Here is an 18,640-nt window from a genome sequence, read left to right as displayed (position 1 = left end):
GATCGCTCGTCATCGCACGTCTCCCTCCGTCCGCCCGGCAGAGGCTTTGGTCTGCGGCAAATTACAAAAAGCCATTACGGCAAATAACGGCCAAGTACCAATAACCAGAGCGGACAGAAATACTGTAGATAATGAGCACACGGCTGAAAGGACTAGCCTCGTTTCCAGACCCCTTTTGAAAGCACCCACTCTATTATTCTGGGTTTAAGAGAGGTTTTTTTTCCCCTCGGTGCCTGGCGGACCGAAACCAGACATTGTTGTTAAAACTCCCCGAGAAAGTGGGGAACCCTCGTGACCTCCGTCCGTCTGAACGCGGAATACAAATCCCGACGCAGCCGGCCCTTTAAGACAAAAAAAAAAAAAAAACCCGTACGCAAGGTCACAGCGCGCGCGGCGCATGCTAACGGGCCCGAAGAACGCAGAGCCGCGTTTCTCACGTTCCCTTCCTCCCTCCCTTCCTCCCTCCCTCCCTGCAAATCAACCCAGGCGATGAATAATGCATATAAAGAAATTATGCGAGGTTCCGGAAGAATCTATCGATTCAATCTACGCAAAGTTCTCGTAGCGAGAGAGAGAGAGAGAGAGAGAGAGAGAGAGAGAGAGAGAGAGAGAGGAGAGAGAGAGAGAGAGAGAGAGAGAGAGAGAGAGAGAGAGAGAGAGAGCGCGGTTGCGAGCGCACGCGAGGGCCAGCCGCTGCGGTGTGATCACAGCTGACCTCATCGCCGTGAGTTTAATCTCTCGTCCACGCGCAGATTCATCCGAGTGCGAGAAACTAAAAGAGGGAGAGAGACCGTAGAGGGTAATGGATGCGTTTCCACGCGCGCTCTATGGTACACATTGGGAAAATGGGCACTTAGCACGGTTTGTGCATATCAAACACACACATGGATCCATCTTTGATTGGCGCATGAACGCAAGGTGGAATCCAGGCAGCCAATGGACGGGACTTTCCCTTGAGGCTTTGCCCAGTCTCTGATGACAAATCAGTGCCAAGAATGCCAACTCACCCCCCCACCCCCCCCACAAAAAAAAACAAAAACCACAACCCCCTGTCAGAAGCAAACAGGGCTCCACAAAGCTAACAGCGAGTTCCACTGAGACGTTGATGCTCATTTCCATTTCTCTTTTCTACAAGGACATCAGATTGCAGAAACGGCACACGCATAAATCTGTCGTGCTCAAAGCTCGAATGTACATTATTTGCATTGTAATGGATGAAGGGTGTACAAAATGCTGTACAATTCTGGCGTAGACTTCAAAAGGGGCTTGTGTTTCTCCTACCAAACAGAATTATGTGAGCAAGATAATTAACGGTTGATGGATTGCTTGGGTGTGTGTGTGTGTGTGTGTGTGAGCGTGTGAGTGCTGTGTGGTGTGTGTGCATGTGCATGGTGTGGTGTGTGCGTGTACATGGTGTGGTATGTGTGTGTGTGTGTGTGTGAGTGTGTGCTGAGTGCTGTGTGGTGTGTGCATGTATGTATGGTGTATGGAGCGGTGCGTGTGCATGGTATGGTATATGATGTGCGTGTGTGTATGTGTCTATGGTGTGTGTATGTGTGTGTGTGTATGTGTTTATGGAGTGTGTGTGTGTGTATGTGTGCATGTGTTTATGGAGTGTGTGTATGTGTCTATGGTGTGTGTGTGTGTGTATGTGTTTATGGAGTGTGTGTATGTGTCTATGGTGTGTGTGTGTGTGTATGTGTTTATGGAGTGTGTGTGTGTATGTGTGCATGTCCAGAGGACAGTACCAGCATTTCCGTTACCATGCCCGCCCGTCCGCGATGGAGTGACTCACTCGCTCTAATGTGTGAGCGTAGCACGCTAACGGAACGGCCGCTCGCTTCCTGTCGATTCTGCTCTGTCCACAGCATAACAAAGCCGGGGACCTGCTGGCTGAGCCCTTTCCAGAGGCCCAAATAAGCTTGTTGCACAACGCGGGGCCTGCCAGGCAGCACTAGCCGCCTGCATCGTTTCCAATTATTCGTTTCGATTACGCCACTTCACCTAGACGGCAGTTCCAGTAGTGTCCTGCTGTTTCCCCACTCCTTTTCTAAACGCCAACTTTAGAGGCCAACTTAAAAATGTTATTATTTCCTTTAATAATAATGAAAAAAAGTACCCGTCCACAGAAATGACTGCAAATGACCCGATTTAAGTCTGCATCTCAAATTCAAAGATACTGATGTTTTCAGTAGCTATTTATTTACTCTACCAATTCATTCTCAGTACAAATAAAAAGACAAAAAAAAACCTCAACTAGTTAAGGCACCAGAGCTGGATGAACCACATGATCTGAATCTCATGTTCCTAATGCTGCCAAATTGAGGACTGAGGATTGATAAACCAGATTTACTGAGTGGGAGTTGAATGGGGGTGGGGGGTGAATCATTCTCCAATTTCCCTGATGATCAAAGACCCAATAAGACACATAATAATAATAAATAATAAAAATAAATAAATAAAAATTTGTAATCACAAACCATGCAGAATGAGTAATTCCAAATACATTTCATAGAAAAGCTTTCATTTTTTTTTTTTTTTTCCTGAATTTGCATCACCGGACTGAAATCTACATTTATACTGTATAGGTGAGAATATGAGACTCGGATGAGGGGTCTATTCAAGCGTAAAAAATCAATCATGCTGAAAAACTTTGTTTATCAAAAGCATGAAAATGAGATTCATGGGCACTGCTCTACACAGAACATTGAGAAAACACGCATGCATGCATGCATGCATGCATACACACGCTATGCAGATATCCACAGCTATTCATAAATGGTAAAAATAGGAGAACTGTAATCCCGCATAAAATCGAAACCCACTCACAGCAATTCCGCCTGATTATCATAATTACCTCCAGAGCCACATCTGAAAACCTATGGTTTAAAAAAAAAAAAAAAAAAAATGCGGGCTACTTATGAAAGATGAAATTAATCATGGTATACAAAAACAACAAAAAAAAGCAGGAACACGCGATTGATGTGCTCTTCTGTAATTATAACGTCTCCAGCAGAGATGGAAAGATTGCTGCTAAGGAGAGTGGACAGGAAAAGAGAAACAAAATGGAGGGAAACGTGCTGCATAATTCCGAAACGTGCCGTATAGCTTTGAAACGTGCCGTATAGCTTTGAAACGTGCCGTATAGCTTTGAAACGTGCCGTATAGCTTTGAAACGTGCCGTATAGTATAGCTTTGAAACGTGCTGTATAACTTGTTAACGTGCTGTATAATTCTGAAACGTGCAGTATGACCCTGAAACGTGCTGTATGACCCTGAAACGTGCTGTATGACCCTGAAACGTGCTGTATTACTCTGAAACGTGCTGTATGACCCTGAAACGTGCTGTATTACTCTGAAACGTGCTGTATGACCCTGAAACGTGCTGTATGACCCTGAAACGTGCTGTATTACTCTGAAACGTGCTGTATGACCCTGAAACGTGCTGTATTGCTCTGAAACGTGCTGTATGACCCTGAAACGTGCTATATAACTCAGAAATGGTCCATATAGATCTGGGGTTTTCCAACCTTTTCAGGGACCCCCACCCAGTTTCAAAGGCATCCAGGGGACCCCCATCATAATTAAAATGATATTAGTTATATTTTTTTAAAAAAGGTTTTATATTTTGAAATATTTTCCCCAATATACTGTATCGAATCAAGTCTGGCCTGGGAAGCCCGACAGTGCCTTCAAAACATGAAAACCCAGGCTCTACATTGCTGGTCAATCCAAAGTAGCGAATGGAGTAAAAATATCTCTTTGAAGAAGAGACAGACCGACTCGATGTTCGGAACAGAAGACAGGAAAGATTAATTCCACTGCCGGCCTCAGTAATACAAGGATGTTACACAGCGCTCGACAGACGCCGGGCGAAGCTGGCAGTTGGGAAGGTGCGTGTGCATTAATTCTCCCTGGGGGAGGGTCAGACGTTGACCCCCCCCCCCCTCCCTCCGCCCGATTGGTTTCCGAGACACCGTTACTGCGAGACAGGCGGCTCGAAGACTCAGCAGAACATTGGGGTGCCATCTCTGCGTGCTCTCCTCTCAGACAACATTATGTTTCTGAAAAAAAAACATGTTGTCACTAGAGAATGCAGGGCAAGGACACTGCAATAAATCTGAAGCGGAGGTGCTTTCAGGCTTAAGGTCCACCCCCCCACCCACACCCCCCCCCAAACCGCAAGTTCTGAACTTGTTTCAATCCACATATTGTACCTCAATGGGACCCACACACACACACACAAACACACGCACACACACAAACACACACACACACACACACACACACACACACACAAACACACAACACAGGTGTCTGCGTGTTATATGGAATAATATGTAACACACACACAAACAATAACATGCAGCACATAGGTGTTATATGGAATAATATATAACACACACACACACACAGGTGTGTTATATGGAATAATATATAACACACACGCTCACACAAACAATAACATGCAGCACATAGGTGTGTTATATGGAATGATATATAACACACACACACACAAACAATAACATGCAGCACATAAGTGTGTTATATGGAATAATATATAACACACACACACACAGGTGTGTTATATGGAATAATATATAACACACACACACACACACACACAAATATGTGCAGCAGATAGGTGTGTTATATGGAATAATCTACAACACACACACACACAGGTGTGTTATATGGAATAATATATAACACACACACACACAGGTGTGTTATATGGAATAATATATAACACACACACACACACACACACGTGCAGCACATCGGTGCCTCGGTGTCATACAGGATAACACACGACCAGCCTACGGCGTAAAAAAAAAAGCTCTGGTCTACGCCGAGAGCCGATTTGTACACAAGCCGCGCGAGCCTCCTGAGATGAAGGTATCATCCGAGCCGCAGCGGGGGACCAGTTTCACCATCCGCCGAGTCGCTGAGGCAATTTCATCATCCGCCTCGCACAAAAAAGCGACGGAGAAGGAGACAGAGGCACGACACGGCTTCCGCGCGCTTTTCATCACGGACGCGGGGACGTGAATTACGGCGCGTTCTGACGCAACGCCGCGTCGGTTTGGGGACGGACGGACGGACGGCCGCTCACGCCGCACGAGTCATAGGCGTAGATTTCGGGGGGGGGGACGGGGGGGGCGGGGGACGCAGGGGATACGTCCCCCTCGATGTTTAGAACACGTGCCTTTGTCCCCCTGAATTTTGTGTTTTCCTCTACATAAACGAAGACATTTCCCACCGTAAATTGACGCAGAAGAGGCACGAATTGGTGCATAAAAATTCACCAGGATGTAGGAAATTAGGAGTGTTTGACGCTCACAATTTCCTAAGGGAGGACCCCCAGACCTCCCGCTTAATGTGCTTAATGTACCCCCCCCCAATGTTCAAACGAAACCTACGCTGTCCGATGCGCTAATTAAGCAATTTGACCATTCTTTACCCCCCCATCACTTCCCTTTGATTACTCAATCCCATTAACTCCCCACACTGCAAATTACTGACAAACCCTTTGTTTTCGCAGTAGCACATTCTGTGAGGGGTTTTTCATTGTAACTGTATAAGCAGTAGGCTACGTAACACCTTCATAAGCACGACATAAGCACTGATGATGCTTATGTCAGGGGGGCGACGTAGCTCAGGAGGTAAGAGCGGTTGTCTGGCAGTCGGAGGGTTGCCGGTTCGATCCCCCGCCCTGGGCGTGTCGAAGTGTCCCTGAGCAAGACGCAAGACCCCTAATTGCTCCCAACGATCTGATTGGTACCTTGCATGGCAGCTTTTCATCGTTGGTGTGTGAGCGTGTATGTGAATGGGTGAATGAGAGGCATAAACTGTAAAGCACTTTGGATAAAAGCGCTATATAAATGCAGTCCATTTACCATCTCCAAACAGGCAATATTGTGTTATGTCACACCTGATGCACAAAATTGCATTACCTTGACAAACCAAGTAACATGCATCATTTGCGTCTATGAACTTACTGAGATAAGCCCTTTATGATTGCATATGAAGGGCTCATAAAGCTGCAATATAGCACTTATGAAGGAGTCGTTTAGCTCTCATGAAGAACCTTTTACAGAAAGTGTTAAGGATTTTACTCAGTCTGTCTTGAGCAAGAACTTTTTTTATTTGCCAAGTTTACCGTTTGAAGGATTATTATGGGCTGTAAGTCACAGAACACCCCAAAGCGAAATGTACTTTGTTGAAGACATGAATGCACTTACTTTTAAAGAACCGCAAAGACAGCTCTAAAAATAATTACCGGAGATGTTTTTTTTTGATAAACAGTGAGTCATGAATTGGCTGAATGGCACAGGAAAAGCACTGGCCTGCTGTTTGATAACTGCCATCTCGCCAGTGTACTTAGCTTCAAATTCATATATTACTCAACCGTTTCTACTTTTCACAGAGATAGCCACTCTTCTCCGTGGTCGCAAGGCCATCGTTTAACAGTCTAAGATTCAGGCTGTGTCTGCTCTCTGTATTAATCAGAGAGCGGAGATTTTTCTGTCAGAACGAACTGTAATTTCTTCACGCAGCTGATAAATTTGAAGGCGGATCCTTTCACCCTTCCGCTTCTCATTAAAACAGAACAGCGTGACATCATCAAGGCTGTACAGATCTCTATAGAGTTCCCGAACGTTTATCACAACAACGAGCCGCGAGCCGACGATTAATCACGGCCAAAGGCATCATCGATCCTCGCGAGCGGCTAACGTTTATGAAGCACAATAAACGCGGTGATGTACGGCCGTTTAAACCGCATGTCAGTAATCAACAATTTGCTTTCTATTAAGTTCCGCGCACCCGATTGCCCGCCCGGCTTCAAATCGCACTGAAGCGAACGGTCCTGGAGGGAATTGCTTGGCTTTCTTTTCTTGTCCACACAACTGTTCGGTTTACTTTATGCAATGTGTTGATGTAATCTAGCAAGGGGCTCAGAAATGCACCGAGAGGCCGTGGAACAGGGAAGCTCGCTCGCTGTGTTCTGGATGATGCCGCAGAGCGAATCTCAGAAACTGCCTGTCAATCAAAGGTTATGTAAAGTCTGCATGACCTTGTATTAAATATTAATTCTCATATCCACAGTCCCCACATACAGTTTAAAGAAATATTTTTTTTTTTTTAAACCAATCATATATTGAATGTGATATGAACTAATAAGTACCGTATTTTAAATGGTGATTCCATCATTTAATTATCTTAGATACTGAAAAGCCACACAAAAGGAAACTCAAGAGACATTCTTGGCAGTCCTTTTAGTGGTTTTTTAAAAATGTTTTTTTTTTTTTAAAGCCTTTAAAGCCCATTTTCCAAAAAAAGTCCATAAAGAGTTAGAGTTTTTACTTCCAAACACAACAGTGTAAACAAATTATATAAATTATCTTCTTTGCCCACACTAACAATGTGGAAAGAGCAATTACAGAAGCAGCAGCGTTAACTGGCCATCTAATGAGCAAAGTAACGCCACAGAGTGAATTTACAACAAACCGGTGATAATTTCTGTAGCACGACGCCATAATGAGAGAAGCCTAATAAAATCTAGCTCCAGTGCTGGGCTAAGTCTAATGAGGAATTATTCTTTTTTTTTTTTTTTTTTTAGAGTTAGTTGCTTTCACTTCATCTCATTAGCATTTTTACTAAATTCATTTGGAGTTTTAAAAAAAGAAAAGAGTTCTGTTCTTTTCCCAAGTATTCCGAAAGACATGGAGGGAGAACAAGAGCGAGAGCGAGAGAGAGAGAGAGAGAGACCCCACAGCAGCTGCCGACAGCCAGATTTACAGCTCAGCCTTAATGACTTGCGCACAGAGCAGCGGCGGCCCGGTCAACTAGCCCGACTTCCGGTTCGAACTGCCGACGCGCCGTGGCCCGTGCCGCGTCTTTTAACTCTCCTTTAAAACTACAGCCCGGCGCATCACTTCCTGCGCGGGTGAAATACAGCGGGGCGACAACGCGGCCAAGACCGAACAAAGGGGCCCAGTCAAGGACGCGCGGAACAGAGAGAGAGAAAAGAGACGCGGTGTTTATATAAGTGCCCGGGAACAAACCGAGTGGGCGGGGTTGGCTCGCTGGCATGAGGAATGGTGGGTGGGGGTGAAGGGGGGGGGGGGGGGGGGTTATTCTCTCACCAGCTCCAGAGTGTTTACAGAACGCAGAGTAAACATTATCAATCGTCATCTGACAGTCGCAGAAAAAGTTAAGTGGTTCAACATGGGCACAGTGCGCGGGCGCTCAGTCTTAATCGCACACACAGTGTGTGTGTGTGTGTGTGTGTGTGTGTGTGCGTGTGCGACCCTGCATGCACGCATGTACACATGCAGGCATGCGCATGCATATTTCTGCGCGTGGGTGCCTGTGTATGCACGTTTTTGTGTGCACCATGCACGGCATGCGTGTCTAGATGCACGCATGCATGCATGCATGTACAGGTCTAACCTTTTATAGCTGCGTACCGCTACACGCTCGGTGTCTGCGATGGCAGGGAGCACCCTTCTGAATTTGGTGATCCCGTCGACTGAACCTCAGCGCCTCGCAAACGTAGCGCCCGGGGAATGTGCTGTACCCCCCCCCCCCGCCCTGGGGGAAACACAGAGCGATATCACCTCTGGAATACGAGGATGAAACGACGGCCATTTTCCGGATGCCCTGCCGGACCCCCCTGCAGGCAGAACATGATTGAGACCGTGCCGTTTACCCCAAAACCAGCTGGCCCACTTTGCCAGCACTCTCCCCTCTGCCCCCCCCCCCTCCCCATTGCTCCTCCACCAGGTCTCTGGGGGAGGTGAACTCCTTTCTTTTTCCTCATGTTCTAATTTAATTTTTTTGTTTGTATGTGCGTGCGTTTGCAATGAAGATAGAGATCTTCATCGCTCTCTTCCCAGCAGTAAGATATTTGAGCCATATGGTGGTGATTACTGAAGAAGAGTGCAGAGTACCCTGTTGTTTTCTCCCCGCCCCCCCCCACCCCCACCCCCACCCCCAAGAAGAATGCTTGATGTTCATTTTGTGGCAGTGGTTGGAATTTAGGACAATCGGTTTGTGCCAAGCTGCAAAACAAAGAGATTACAAAGCACCTGCCTTTCATTTCAATCCGTGCCAAGCATCGTTGAAGCCGACCAGAAACACTGACCCGTCGCACGCTTTCTGGAGTGCTGCAGACGCCCTCTGTTGACCGATGCATTTCATAAACCTCCTGTTGAAGTATTAATCGTCAAAATTATATTTTGCCAAGAAAACAGTAGAAGAAGCCACATTCGAGCATGTTTTAATTCACTGGGTTTGTTTCGCTCGACAGGTGCGTTACCTGTATAAAGCTTCTGTGTTTTAAGTCACTCTACAGACTTCTGCTGAAATCTGCTCAACCTCACTTTTTGGGAATCTCTTCATACGTCAATTAGTAGCATCTGCGTGAGTAATATTATGTTAATGAAGGGCAAAAAAAGTAATAATAATAATTTTCCCCCCCCAACGCAGATTCTGCCTGTAGTGATATTGTCTGTAATTGTCAATGAACCCTAAAGACATATTTTTTCTGCCTACTCTTAAGTCACCATTTCATTTTCAGGAAATATATATTTAGTCTGTTCTGTATAGAAATACATGAGCAGGAAATCCTGTTGTTTTATTATAAAGGCCCTGGTTTACCATCACAGTAAAATAACTATGTAACTACTCATTAATAATATGTGATATTAGTTAATAAACAGGTAGTAACAGCACAGTAAATGGGTAATAACACAGGTAATTTTTGTACTAGATTTGTCAGGAAAATGACAAAATCTATTCAACTGCAAATATGAGCAGTAGAATCCGAAATGACTTCAAACCCAGAAATGGATGAATACAGTAAGAGTATGACACGTGGTACGGAAGCTTCTACAGATCAGGTGTGATGGTTAAAATGGTTTATGATAGCACATCAAAATAAAACCACGTGTGTATCAACAAAACTGCGGTGTAGCAGGTTCTTCATGTTTTCCTAGACTCAGGCATGGCCAAAAAAACAAGGGAGGCCTTCCCATTACTCTGTGGCCACTGTGGGAGACTGTGCACACAATGGCAAACGGTGCAGCTGACACACAGATCCCTCACCTCTCTCTCTCTCTCTCTCTCTCTCTCTCCTCCCCTCGCGCAGATCGACGTGCTGAAGGCGGACATGGAGAGCGCCGAGTGGAAGATCCTGGAGAACCTGATCCTGGAGGACGTCCTGCAGGAGATCGGGCAGCTGCTGCTGGAGGTGCACCTGCACTGGCCCGGGTTCGAGGTGAGCGGGGACGACAGCGCGGTGGTGCGCTACTGGTACAGCCTGCTGCGGGAGCTCCAGCGACATCACTTCCTGCTCTTCTACAGCCACTGTGACATCACCAAGCCCCGCCTCTTCTTGCACAAGAACCTCTTCAACGCCAGCAGCTCCTATACTCTCGGCTGGGTCAACACCAGGTGGAAGCCCCAGTAGAGACTGGCATGGGCGGTGTCCCCAGAGTATGCTGGGAGATGTAGTCTAACCAGGCTGCTCAGAGGCGATCAATGGGAAACTATTGCTACTGCAGGCACTACATTTTTTTAATTAATCTTAGTGAACATATTTTCTCAAAGACTGCATGAGCAGTGAAGAAGTCAAATTAATTTGACACTGAGTGTGTACCGCACCTCGAGCATCCTGGGCGACGTAGTCTAAACAGGCTGCTCAGAGGAGATCAATAGGAAACGATTATGCCGTTTTTCCTTCAGGCACTACAATAATTTTTAATATTGATCCTGGCCCACGTTTTCATCAAGTATGCATGAGCAGCGAAGAAAAACAAAATTTGACACCGAGGACACGCGATGCCTCAAGCATGCTGGGCGATGTAGTCCAAACAGGCTGCTCAGCGGGGATCAATAGGAAGCAGTGTTATTCAGCTTTAGGCACTATAATACTTTTTTTTTTTCTTTGTATTGATCAGGGTATACATTTTTCAGGTATGCATGAACAGTGATGAGAATAATTAAAATGAACCTAACGCCAGCGAGTGTACACAGTACGCACTCCATCATCCACAACTATGCAGAGATGAGGAAAACACAACACTGAACATTTTTAATCACCTGTGAAATTATATACATAAATATATATAACGGTCTTCGCCATCTCAGCAGGGATTTCAAACCTAAAGATTTTCTGGGGGTTGGTCAGCCATTCAAAGCGTCACCCGTGTACCCCCCTCCCCCTCCCCCTCCCCCCACAGGCTTCAAGGGCCTTTGTGGAAATCATTTGTAAATAATGGAAAGAAACGCTTCATTTGGGCAGACAGAAATTATTCGGGAGGCTACACTCAAACGTTTCTTCAGAAAGGAGGGAGATCTCGGGGCAAAATGAAAGAAGCCGACTCATCCATCTTCCTCCTCCGAGAGATTCGAAGGCCGTTCTTCATAAAAAATAAAACTGAGAAAAAAGATTTCGAATCCCAAGAGAGACGCGACGCCTATTTTAATCACCCTGTTCTCACATCGGCCCCCACCACCAACACCCCCCCACCCCCACAGCCTCCAACACCCTTCCGTTTCCGAGATTTTTTAACTACCGTGCAGTTAGGAATCGTCAGATTTATTAAAATTTAATCAGTGGGATTGCGCTCTCTCTCCCTTTGGAAATCATCGATCGGAAACAAACGTATACTGCTTTCGGTTTCATTAAAATGGAGGGGGGGGGGCGGGGGTTAAATTAAGACGTTCATTTCAGCGCTGAAGCCAGCATTGCTGGTTAATTAATGAGAAGAACCAGCATCCCACAGAGATCTGGGGAGACCATCGAACCACCGGCAGTTTCCTCAAAGTAAGAGACCTGCTGCCTCACCGGCCTACTCCATCGTTTGAATGATCAAATGTCAAGCAGATTCAACCCCCCCACCCCACCCCACACCCACCCACCCAGTGCTCTACGCCATGCATCTTTTAGTATCCAGAGATCTTCTGTTACTTTAGAGGATTAAGAACAAAATCATTTTAGAGACCCGGTGTTTCATTTAAAAAAAACCTTTGGTGTTGCATAGAACTTGGGGGGTTTGGAGGTGAGGGTCACTATGAGTTAAATCCATTTATAATACTTGGGATTTGTTCCCATTTCTGTTGAAAGGTCAACAAACGGAGCACATTAATAAAAAAAAATGAAGCACATTTTTATGTGTGTGCCTGTATGTGGGTGTGCATGAGTGTGTGCATGTGAGAGTAAGTGTCTGTGTGCGTGTGAGTATGTGTAGGTGTGCGTGTGAGAGAGAGTGTGTGTGTATGATTGAAGGTGTGTGTGAGTATGAGAGTGAGTGAGTGTGTGTATGCGCATGTGAGAGTGAATGTGTGTGTGTGTGTGTGAATGTGTGCATCCGTGTGTGTGTGTCTGTGTGTGTATGTGCGTGTGTATGTGCGTATGTGTGTGTGCGTATCTGTGCGTGTGCGCGTTTGTGTGTGTGTGTGTGAGTGTGTGTGTGTGCGTATCAGAGTGTGTGTGTGTGTGTGTGTGTGTGTGTGTGTGTGTGTGTGAGGGCAGGAGCCCGCAGCCTCCTCCTGAAGCAATTCGGGAGCAGCTCGGTCCTCCCTCGCATTCCTGCGCCGACACCAGGGCGGGACGACGCTACGCAGACCCGTCACCCCCCCCCCCCAGGCGCCGAGTCGCCCCCCCCCCCCCGCGCGTTCTCAGACACCCCTAAACTCACTCCGTACCCCTGCTTTCCCCCCCATTAACCCGGCAGAGAAACGCGCTCTGCGTGCTACAGCGCTCGGGACGCGGCGCAGAGCTGTACTCCGCACGCTGGCGTCAGGGTAAAGGGTTCGAGGGCTTTTCCATTCAGACACGCTGAACATCGCTCATTATCCACGCTGCTAAATATAAATATGGCTCCAGCAAGCAGGGCTTCAACCGCCAGAGGAACATAACATAATATAACATTAAATATAACCACGCAATATACCATGTGTGTGTGTGGATGACGAGGTAAACACAGTATATATATTTCACAGCTATGTTTTTTGCCTATATTTTGCAAAAAAAAATTTGTAAAAATTTTGCGATTTCTCTTCAGATCTTGATAATGCATTTTTTTTAAATGTACAGCAGTATATATTCCAATTTTTTAAGGGTTTCTTAAGGGAATGCTCTCGATTGGAGCGGCGTTGCTTTACCGTTAACGCGGAAGACAAAAACGCACTGCGCCCTGCAGAGATTAAAACGAAAAACTTGAGATCCAGACCAAGATTAATAAAAAGATTATTATTTCTCCTGAATGTGTTGACTGGAAATATACAAAATTTTATTTTCACAAAGAGGACACGGGTTAAAAAAAAAAAAAAAAATTACAACAGTTACAATCACGGGAGCAGGTGCGTGTGTGTGTGTGTTACTCGCTACGGACTGCGGCCACACGATTCGTTGAAGCGAAGCAACCAATCCCACTGCTCCTTCGCCTGGCCGTAAATAAAACAAGACCCGATCGCTTTCTCTCTCTCTGCTTCGTCCTCGTTTTTTTTCCTCTCTTTCTTTTTTTTTTCCCCCTCTCTTCCTCCGCAGCCCAGCGACTCTCTCTAGGGAGAGAGAGGGAGTAAAAATAACACCGCAGAAGAAGAAGAAGAAGAGTGAAGACTGGATGCCAGCCCTGCAGAGCTTTTTTTCTGCGAGTCCGGAGCGTGGGGAGGAGGCGCAGGAGGAGGTGGAGGAGGCGCAGGAGGAGGTGCAGGAGGAGTCTAGTCCCACAGCTTGATCTGTCCGTCCCAGCCGCAGGTGATGACCTTGGAGGTCTCGTGCGGGTGCCACAGGGCGCTGATGCACACCTTGTCGTGGGCCTTGATGCGGTGGTACAGCTTGGTGGTCTTCCAGTCCCAGATGTTCAGCTTCCCGTCCGCGTCGCCCGACACCACGTAGCTGGGGGGGGATGGGGGGGGGGCGGAATTAGGAGACGGCCTATGCATGTGTGTACACATCAATATATGCATGCGTGTACACATCAATATATGCATATGCGTGCGCATGAATATATGCATGCACACGTAAGATCAATGTTTTTCTTCTTGTGCTTTCATTTTTCTAATCCTTATCAACCCCTTATCAAAGGGAGAGAAAAAATATAATAAAAATAAATGAATAAAACATTTAAGTACAGTTTAACCCCAGCATGAGGGCGGTTGGTGGTCTGCTGTCACTGCCTGTCTTCCTCTGCAGGGTGAAAACACACCTGTGCACACCCAAGCCTGGGCGTTTGTTACAGGTTCCCTGGCTGCACGCGCACTGCATCCAGCACTGCATTCTCAGACCCATCTGCTCCTGAGAAGCAGCAGATCCTCGGCCTTCCTCTCGAACCCGCGCCAGACCTCGACAGTACGCTGTAGATTTATGCACCGGCTGCTGCGATCGGACGCGACGCTCTGGACTTCTGCCCCGAACCTTCACGAGCGCCCGCTTCGCCCCGGACGAGAGCCCGCTAAGCTTCGAAACGCAAACGTAAATACAGAAATAGCTGATACCGTTTTTTTATGTAAAGTTTCCTTTCTCAGAAATAAAATAATAAAACGGCGATAACGGAATAATAAAGTGGCGTTCTGGCCGACCTCCGGGAGACGGGCGATCGCTGTCCTCGCCTGCTTTCCAGACGAGAGTATATTTAGCGCCGCGACTTGGCCCGGCGTCAAGAACGCGGCGCAGATTGGCTCCGCTCCGCGCTCTGCAGAGGAGGAGGAGGAGGAGGAGGAGGAGGAGGCCGGGCTCGTAAGCAAGAGCGTCCGGATATCTGAGAACCCCGCCAGGGCGAGTCGCTTCCATTATAGATCAGAACACAAAAACGGGGAGGTTAATGAGAAAGAAAACTGCAGGATTCGAGGTGAAATAAGACGTCTGGAACGCAAAGGGCAGCCGAGACTGGGATTCAGCATCCCACTCAGACACAGAAGGTCTCCAGAGACAGCCGAAAGTCACGGAAGGAGTGAGGGGAAAGTGAGCTTCCGCGCACCGCTGGTTTCCGCAAACAGACGCGGGGAAACTGAAGGGGGTCGTGCCGAGTTCAAGATCAAGTCCTAATGTTCCCCACCGCCGCGAGCCGTCCCCTGATCCACGCTACATTTCAGCGCAGTCGACACTTAGAATTAGCCCCGCGAGGTGTGAGGTCACAGATTAGAATGTTCTCAGCTGAACATTCCAATGCTGATGTAACAGTCACTGCTGGTGACTGAAAGCAGCGCAGTTCTAGAACACTGACTTAGAATATTGAAAGAAAAAAAACCATAAAAACTAGCAGACTAGCACAGGGCACGTTTCCGGCCCGGAGCGCCTCACCTCATGTCGGGGGAGAAGTCCACCTGGCAGGCGTAGCCCGCCACCATGTGACCCTTGAAGATCTTCTTCTTGTTGAGCCGGAAGCGGTTCTGCGCCCCGAAGATCAGGATCTGGTTATCCATGGACTGGCAGGCCAGCCACTTCCCTGCAGGCACACACACACACACACACACAGACACACACACAGACACGCACACACACACACACACACACGCACACACGCACACACACGCACATGCACACACACACAGACACACACACACACACAGCAGAGGTTAACTACCACAGCCCAGCGGGGCCAAAAATCAAGTGAGGAGGAGGAGGAGGAGGAGGAGGAGGAGGAGAAGGAGAAGGAGAAGGAGAAGGAGAAGGAGAAGGAGAAGGAGAAGGAGAAGGAGAAGGAGAAGGAGAAGGAGAAGGAGAAGGAGAAGGAGAAGGAGAAGGAGAAGGAGAAGGAGAAGGAGAAATGGAATGGCCTTTCTCTGACTGAGAATGGCTGAGATTATAAAGCAGCGGTTCTCAGCCCTGTTCCTGGAGATCTACCGTCCCCCACAGGCTCTCATCTCAGCCCTGACGAAGCACATTCTCACTTAACAGCCAGAGATCTCGCTGAGCTGCTAATTAGCAGAATCGGGCCGTGCCAAATTGGGGTTGAAATGAAAAGCAACGCTGACTGTAGATCTCCAGGAACAGGACTTAGGAACCGATGTTGTGAAGCCTGCTGCGTTCTCCTCCTGATGTAAAAGTGTTATAAAAATAAAAAAAAGACGCTTTTCAACCAAAAACACATTCAGAACGCGCTCACCAGTGCTTCTCGCCCACAGACTGGCTTTTATTAGCCGTGCCAGGAGATTCCACCAGTCAGAACGTTCGGCGAACAGAACCATGGAAACAATGCTTAAATGTTCCGCAGAAATTTCACCTTTACCAGGGAATGCCAGTGGGGTGAAAATGGGAATATCTCGGCCAATTTGCTCCAACGCGCCAACCGTTGTTGTCAGCAAAGAAAAGGCACCCTGTTCCTCTCGGTCCACAAACTATACGCTCTCTCAAACAAAACCAAAAAATATCACCCCCCCCCTCCCCCCCCCTTCGAGGATTCATAAATTATGCACCTCGAAAGAGGCAAACGGGCATCAACACAAAACGTGAACACGACCGTGGGGGGGGGGAAACGGCGGGTTTCTGTTCTTCACCGAAGTGAACCTCCCTGATACATGTGCTCACCATCCTGCGGGAAACCAGAGAGGCTTCCAGACCTCAAACGCTATAAAAAGGGGGGAAACTGGCGTGCGCACGGATAACGAGGGAAGCCAAAGTTTGGCTGCAGGCACGCGGGCGCAGCGTAACATGAAATGTGCGCTTTATCCTGGGAAACCAGGGAGACCTTCGGATGGCAAACAATGCAACAGTGAGGATGAACTGAGAATGAACACGCACATTTAACATGCAGCAGACCGGCTAACAGCACACGTGGGTGGATGTGATAACGAGTGGCACAGTTTGTGTGTGTGTGTGTGTGTGTGTAGTACGGAAGTGTGGATGCGAGCATGTACGTGCTTGTGCGTGTGTGTGTGCGTGCGGGTGTCTGTAGTATGGGAGTGTGGATGTGAGCTTGAGTGTTTGTGTGCATGTGTGTGTGTATGTAGTATGGGAGCGTGGATGTGACCGTGTGTGTGTTTGGGCACATGTGTGTGTGTGTGTGTGTTTGCGTGTGTTTGCGTGCATGTCTGTGTGCACGCGTGTGTGTGTGTGTGTGCATGCGTGTGTGTGTGTGTGTGTGTGTGTGTGTGTGCGCATGTGTATGTGTGTGTGCAGCAGGCTCACCGTTTGGTGACAGGGTCACAGCGGGCATGGAGTGCATACTGGGCTCGGCGATGTACTTGAAGTCCACAGGAATGTCCCTGCAAAGGAAGAGCAAGGTTAGGGGAGGGGCATCAAGGCAGAGGTGTGCTTTCATAGGCTCTGCCAAGACCATGTGACCTGCGGAAAATTTCACCTGTACATGTTATGCTGAAGGTGGCACTGTGACAGTAATAAGTGGTAAACAGCCTAAAGAATCATACGATTAAGGACCTGTTGGCAAATTAGGGATGTCTAAGCCCATCTAGAAAGGTGTGGGGTCTAGTGTGGAGTCTGGGTTTTGTTACAGCCCAGCACTAAAACACCTCACGCACTGATCAAGCTCTTGAGGGCTCATGAAAACCTTCTCCCTGGTTATAGTGCTCTGACAGAAAGCAGGGAGCCCTGCGGTCACAAGAGAGGGTGCTGCCCCCAGCCTGCAGACATACTCCCCCTGCTGGCGGTGTTCAGAAGCGCTGGAACAGAAGTGAAGTCGCCGTGACAACGGAACCAGCCCCCTCCCTGTCCGGGGGGGGGGAAACTGGCATAGGAAGCTGATCTTCAGCATCTGTGCAGCATGCGCACGGGAGGATTAGACCCTTCGCTTTAAAATCGCAAAACAGGCAGCTAGCAAAACACGCAAATACAAGCATTAAGCAGCCACACTGTCTAAGGTACGTGAGCTAGCGCAAGGTGACGAGCGACGCGGTCAGTTCTGACGGCGAGATGAGATCAGGGAGACGCCTCACCTCACAAACTCTCTGCATGAGCTGCACTGCATTTCCCTACAGTAATGTGAATACGAGTTACAGACGCCCCCGCCCTCAAATAAAACCAATAAATCCACGAGAGCAAGCGACTTTTTTTTTTTTTAAATACGTGCCGACGGGTTTGTTATTAGGCGATAAAACGTTAGCGGCGGAGTGACAGAGACGCTAAACGCACGCGGCGATAAGACCGGCGCAGACCCGGAAGATAAACTCGGGTGGGAAGAGAGCGAAGTTTCACACGCGAGCTGCTCCCCGACACCTTGCTAAGGTGGGAGACTGCGCGTGAATATTCAGCACCGCGAGATTCACTCCTCGCCGCGGGAGCCCGCAGCGTTTAATGCGCCAACCCGCACACAAGAGGGATGAGGAAAAACAGACTATAACGGACGTTCGGCTTTACTACAAACTGCGAACAAAAAAAATAACGTTTCGACGACTGCCGCGTCCTTCCTCGGAGTCAGACGGAGACACGGCCGCCGTCGAAGTGTTAAGTGTCGTTCGCGTTTCGTTTGTAAAAGCGCTGAATATCGGCGAGCTCCGGGATTGGTCCCTTCGCCTTGTTTTACACAGCGGGGGAGCGCAGGAACGCCGCCGCCACTCGAAGCCCAGCCTGTCTCCGCTCAGCCGAAAAATAACCTGTAATCAGAAGGTGGGCGGCGGCCTGTCTCGCCCGTTCGTGAAATGTCAAAACCAAATTACCGTTATTTTGTTT

At 47.9% G+C, this 18,640-nt stretch overlaps 2 protein-coding genes across 3 annotated transcripts in view; one reads left to right on the top strand and one right to left on the bottom strand.

The window, feature by feature from the left end:
- Nucleotides 1-13,095, top strand: part of mettl24 (methyltransferase like 24) — a 38,853-nt gene extending 25,758 nt beyond the window's left edge. Inside the window, exons 5-6 of one of the 2 annotated variants that reach the window (XR_010330680.1) lie at nt 10,157-12,256; nt 12,299-13,095. Coding sequence is in view for 1 of the 2 variants with exons in the window: in XM_064340474.1 (XP_064196544.1) it covers nt 10,157-10,477 (321 nt within the window). In the remaining variant the exon portion in view is untranslated. Of the gene's footprint in view, nt 1-10,156 lie in introns of both variants that reach the window. The other variant, XM_064340474.1, reaches the window with a different exon arrangement.
- Nucleotides 13,096-13,249: 154 nt separating this feature from the next.
- The window catches only part of cdc40 (cell division cycle 40 homolog (S. cerevisiae)), a 31,693-nt gene continuing 26,302 nt past the window's right edge, over nt 13,250-18,640 (bottom strand). Inside the window, exons 13-15 of the mRNA XM_064340472.1 lie at nt 17,144-17,220; nt 15,317-15,461; nt 13,250-13,912 (exon numbers count right to left, since the gene is read on the bottom strand). Of these exons, the coding sequence (XP_064196542.1) occupies nt 13,735-13,912; nt 15,317-15,461; nt 17,144-17,220 (400 nt within the window). The 3' untranslated portion in view covers nt 13,250-13,734. The remainder of the gene's footprint in view (nt 13,913-15,316; nt 15,462-17,143; nt 17,221-18,640) is intronic.

The sequence above is a fragment of the Anguilla rostrata genome, chromosome 6 (assembly GCF_018555375.3).
Source record: "Anguilla rostrata isolate EN2019 chromosome 6, ASM1855537v3, whole genome shotgun sequence".
In the NCBI taxonomy this organism is placed as follows: domain Eukaryota; kingdom Metazoa; phylum Chordata; class Actinopteri; order Anguilliformes; family Anguillidae; genus Anguilla; species Anguilla rostrata.
The sequence above is the reverse complement of the archived record's forward strand: the minus strand, read 5'-3'. Positions and strand labels throughout refer to the sequence as shown.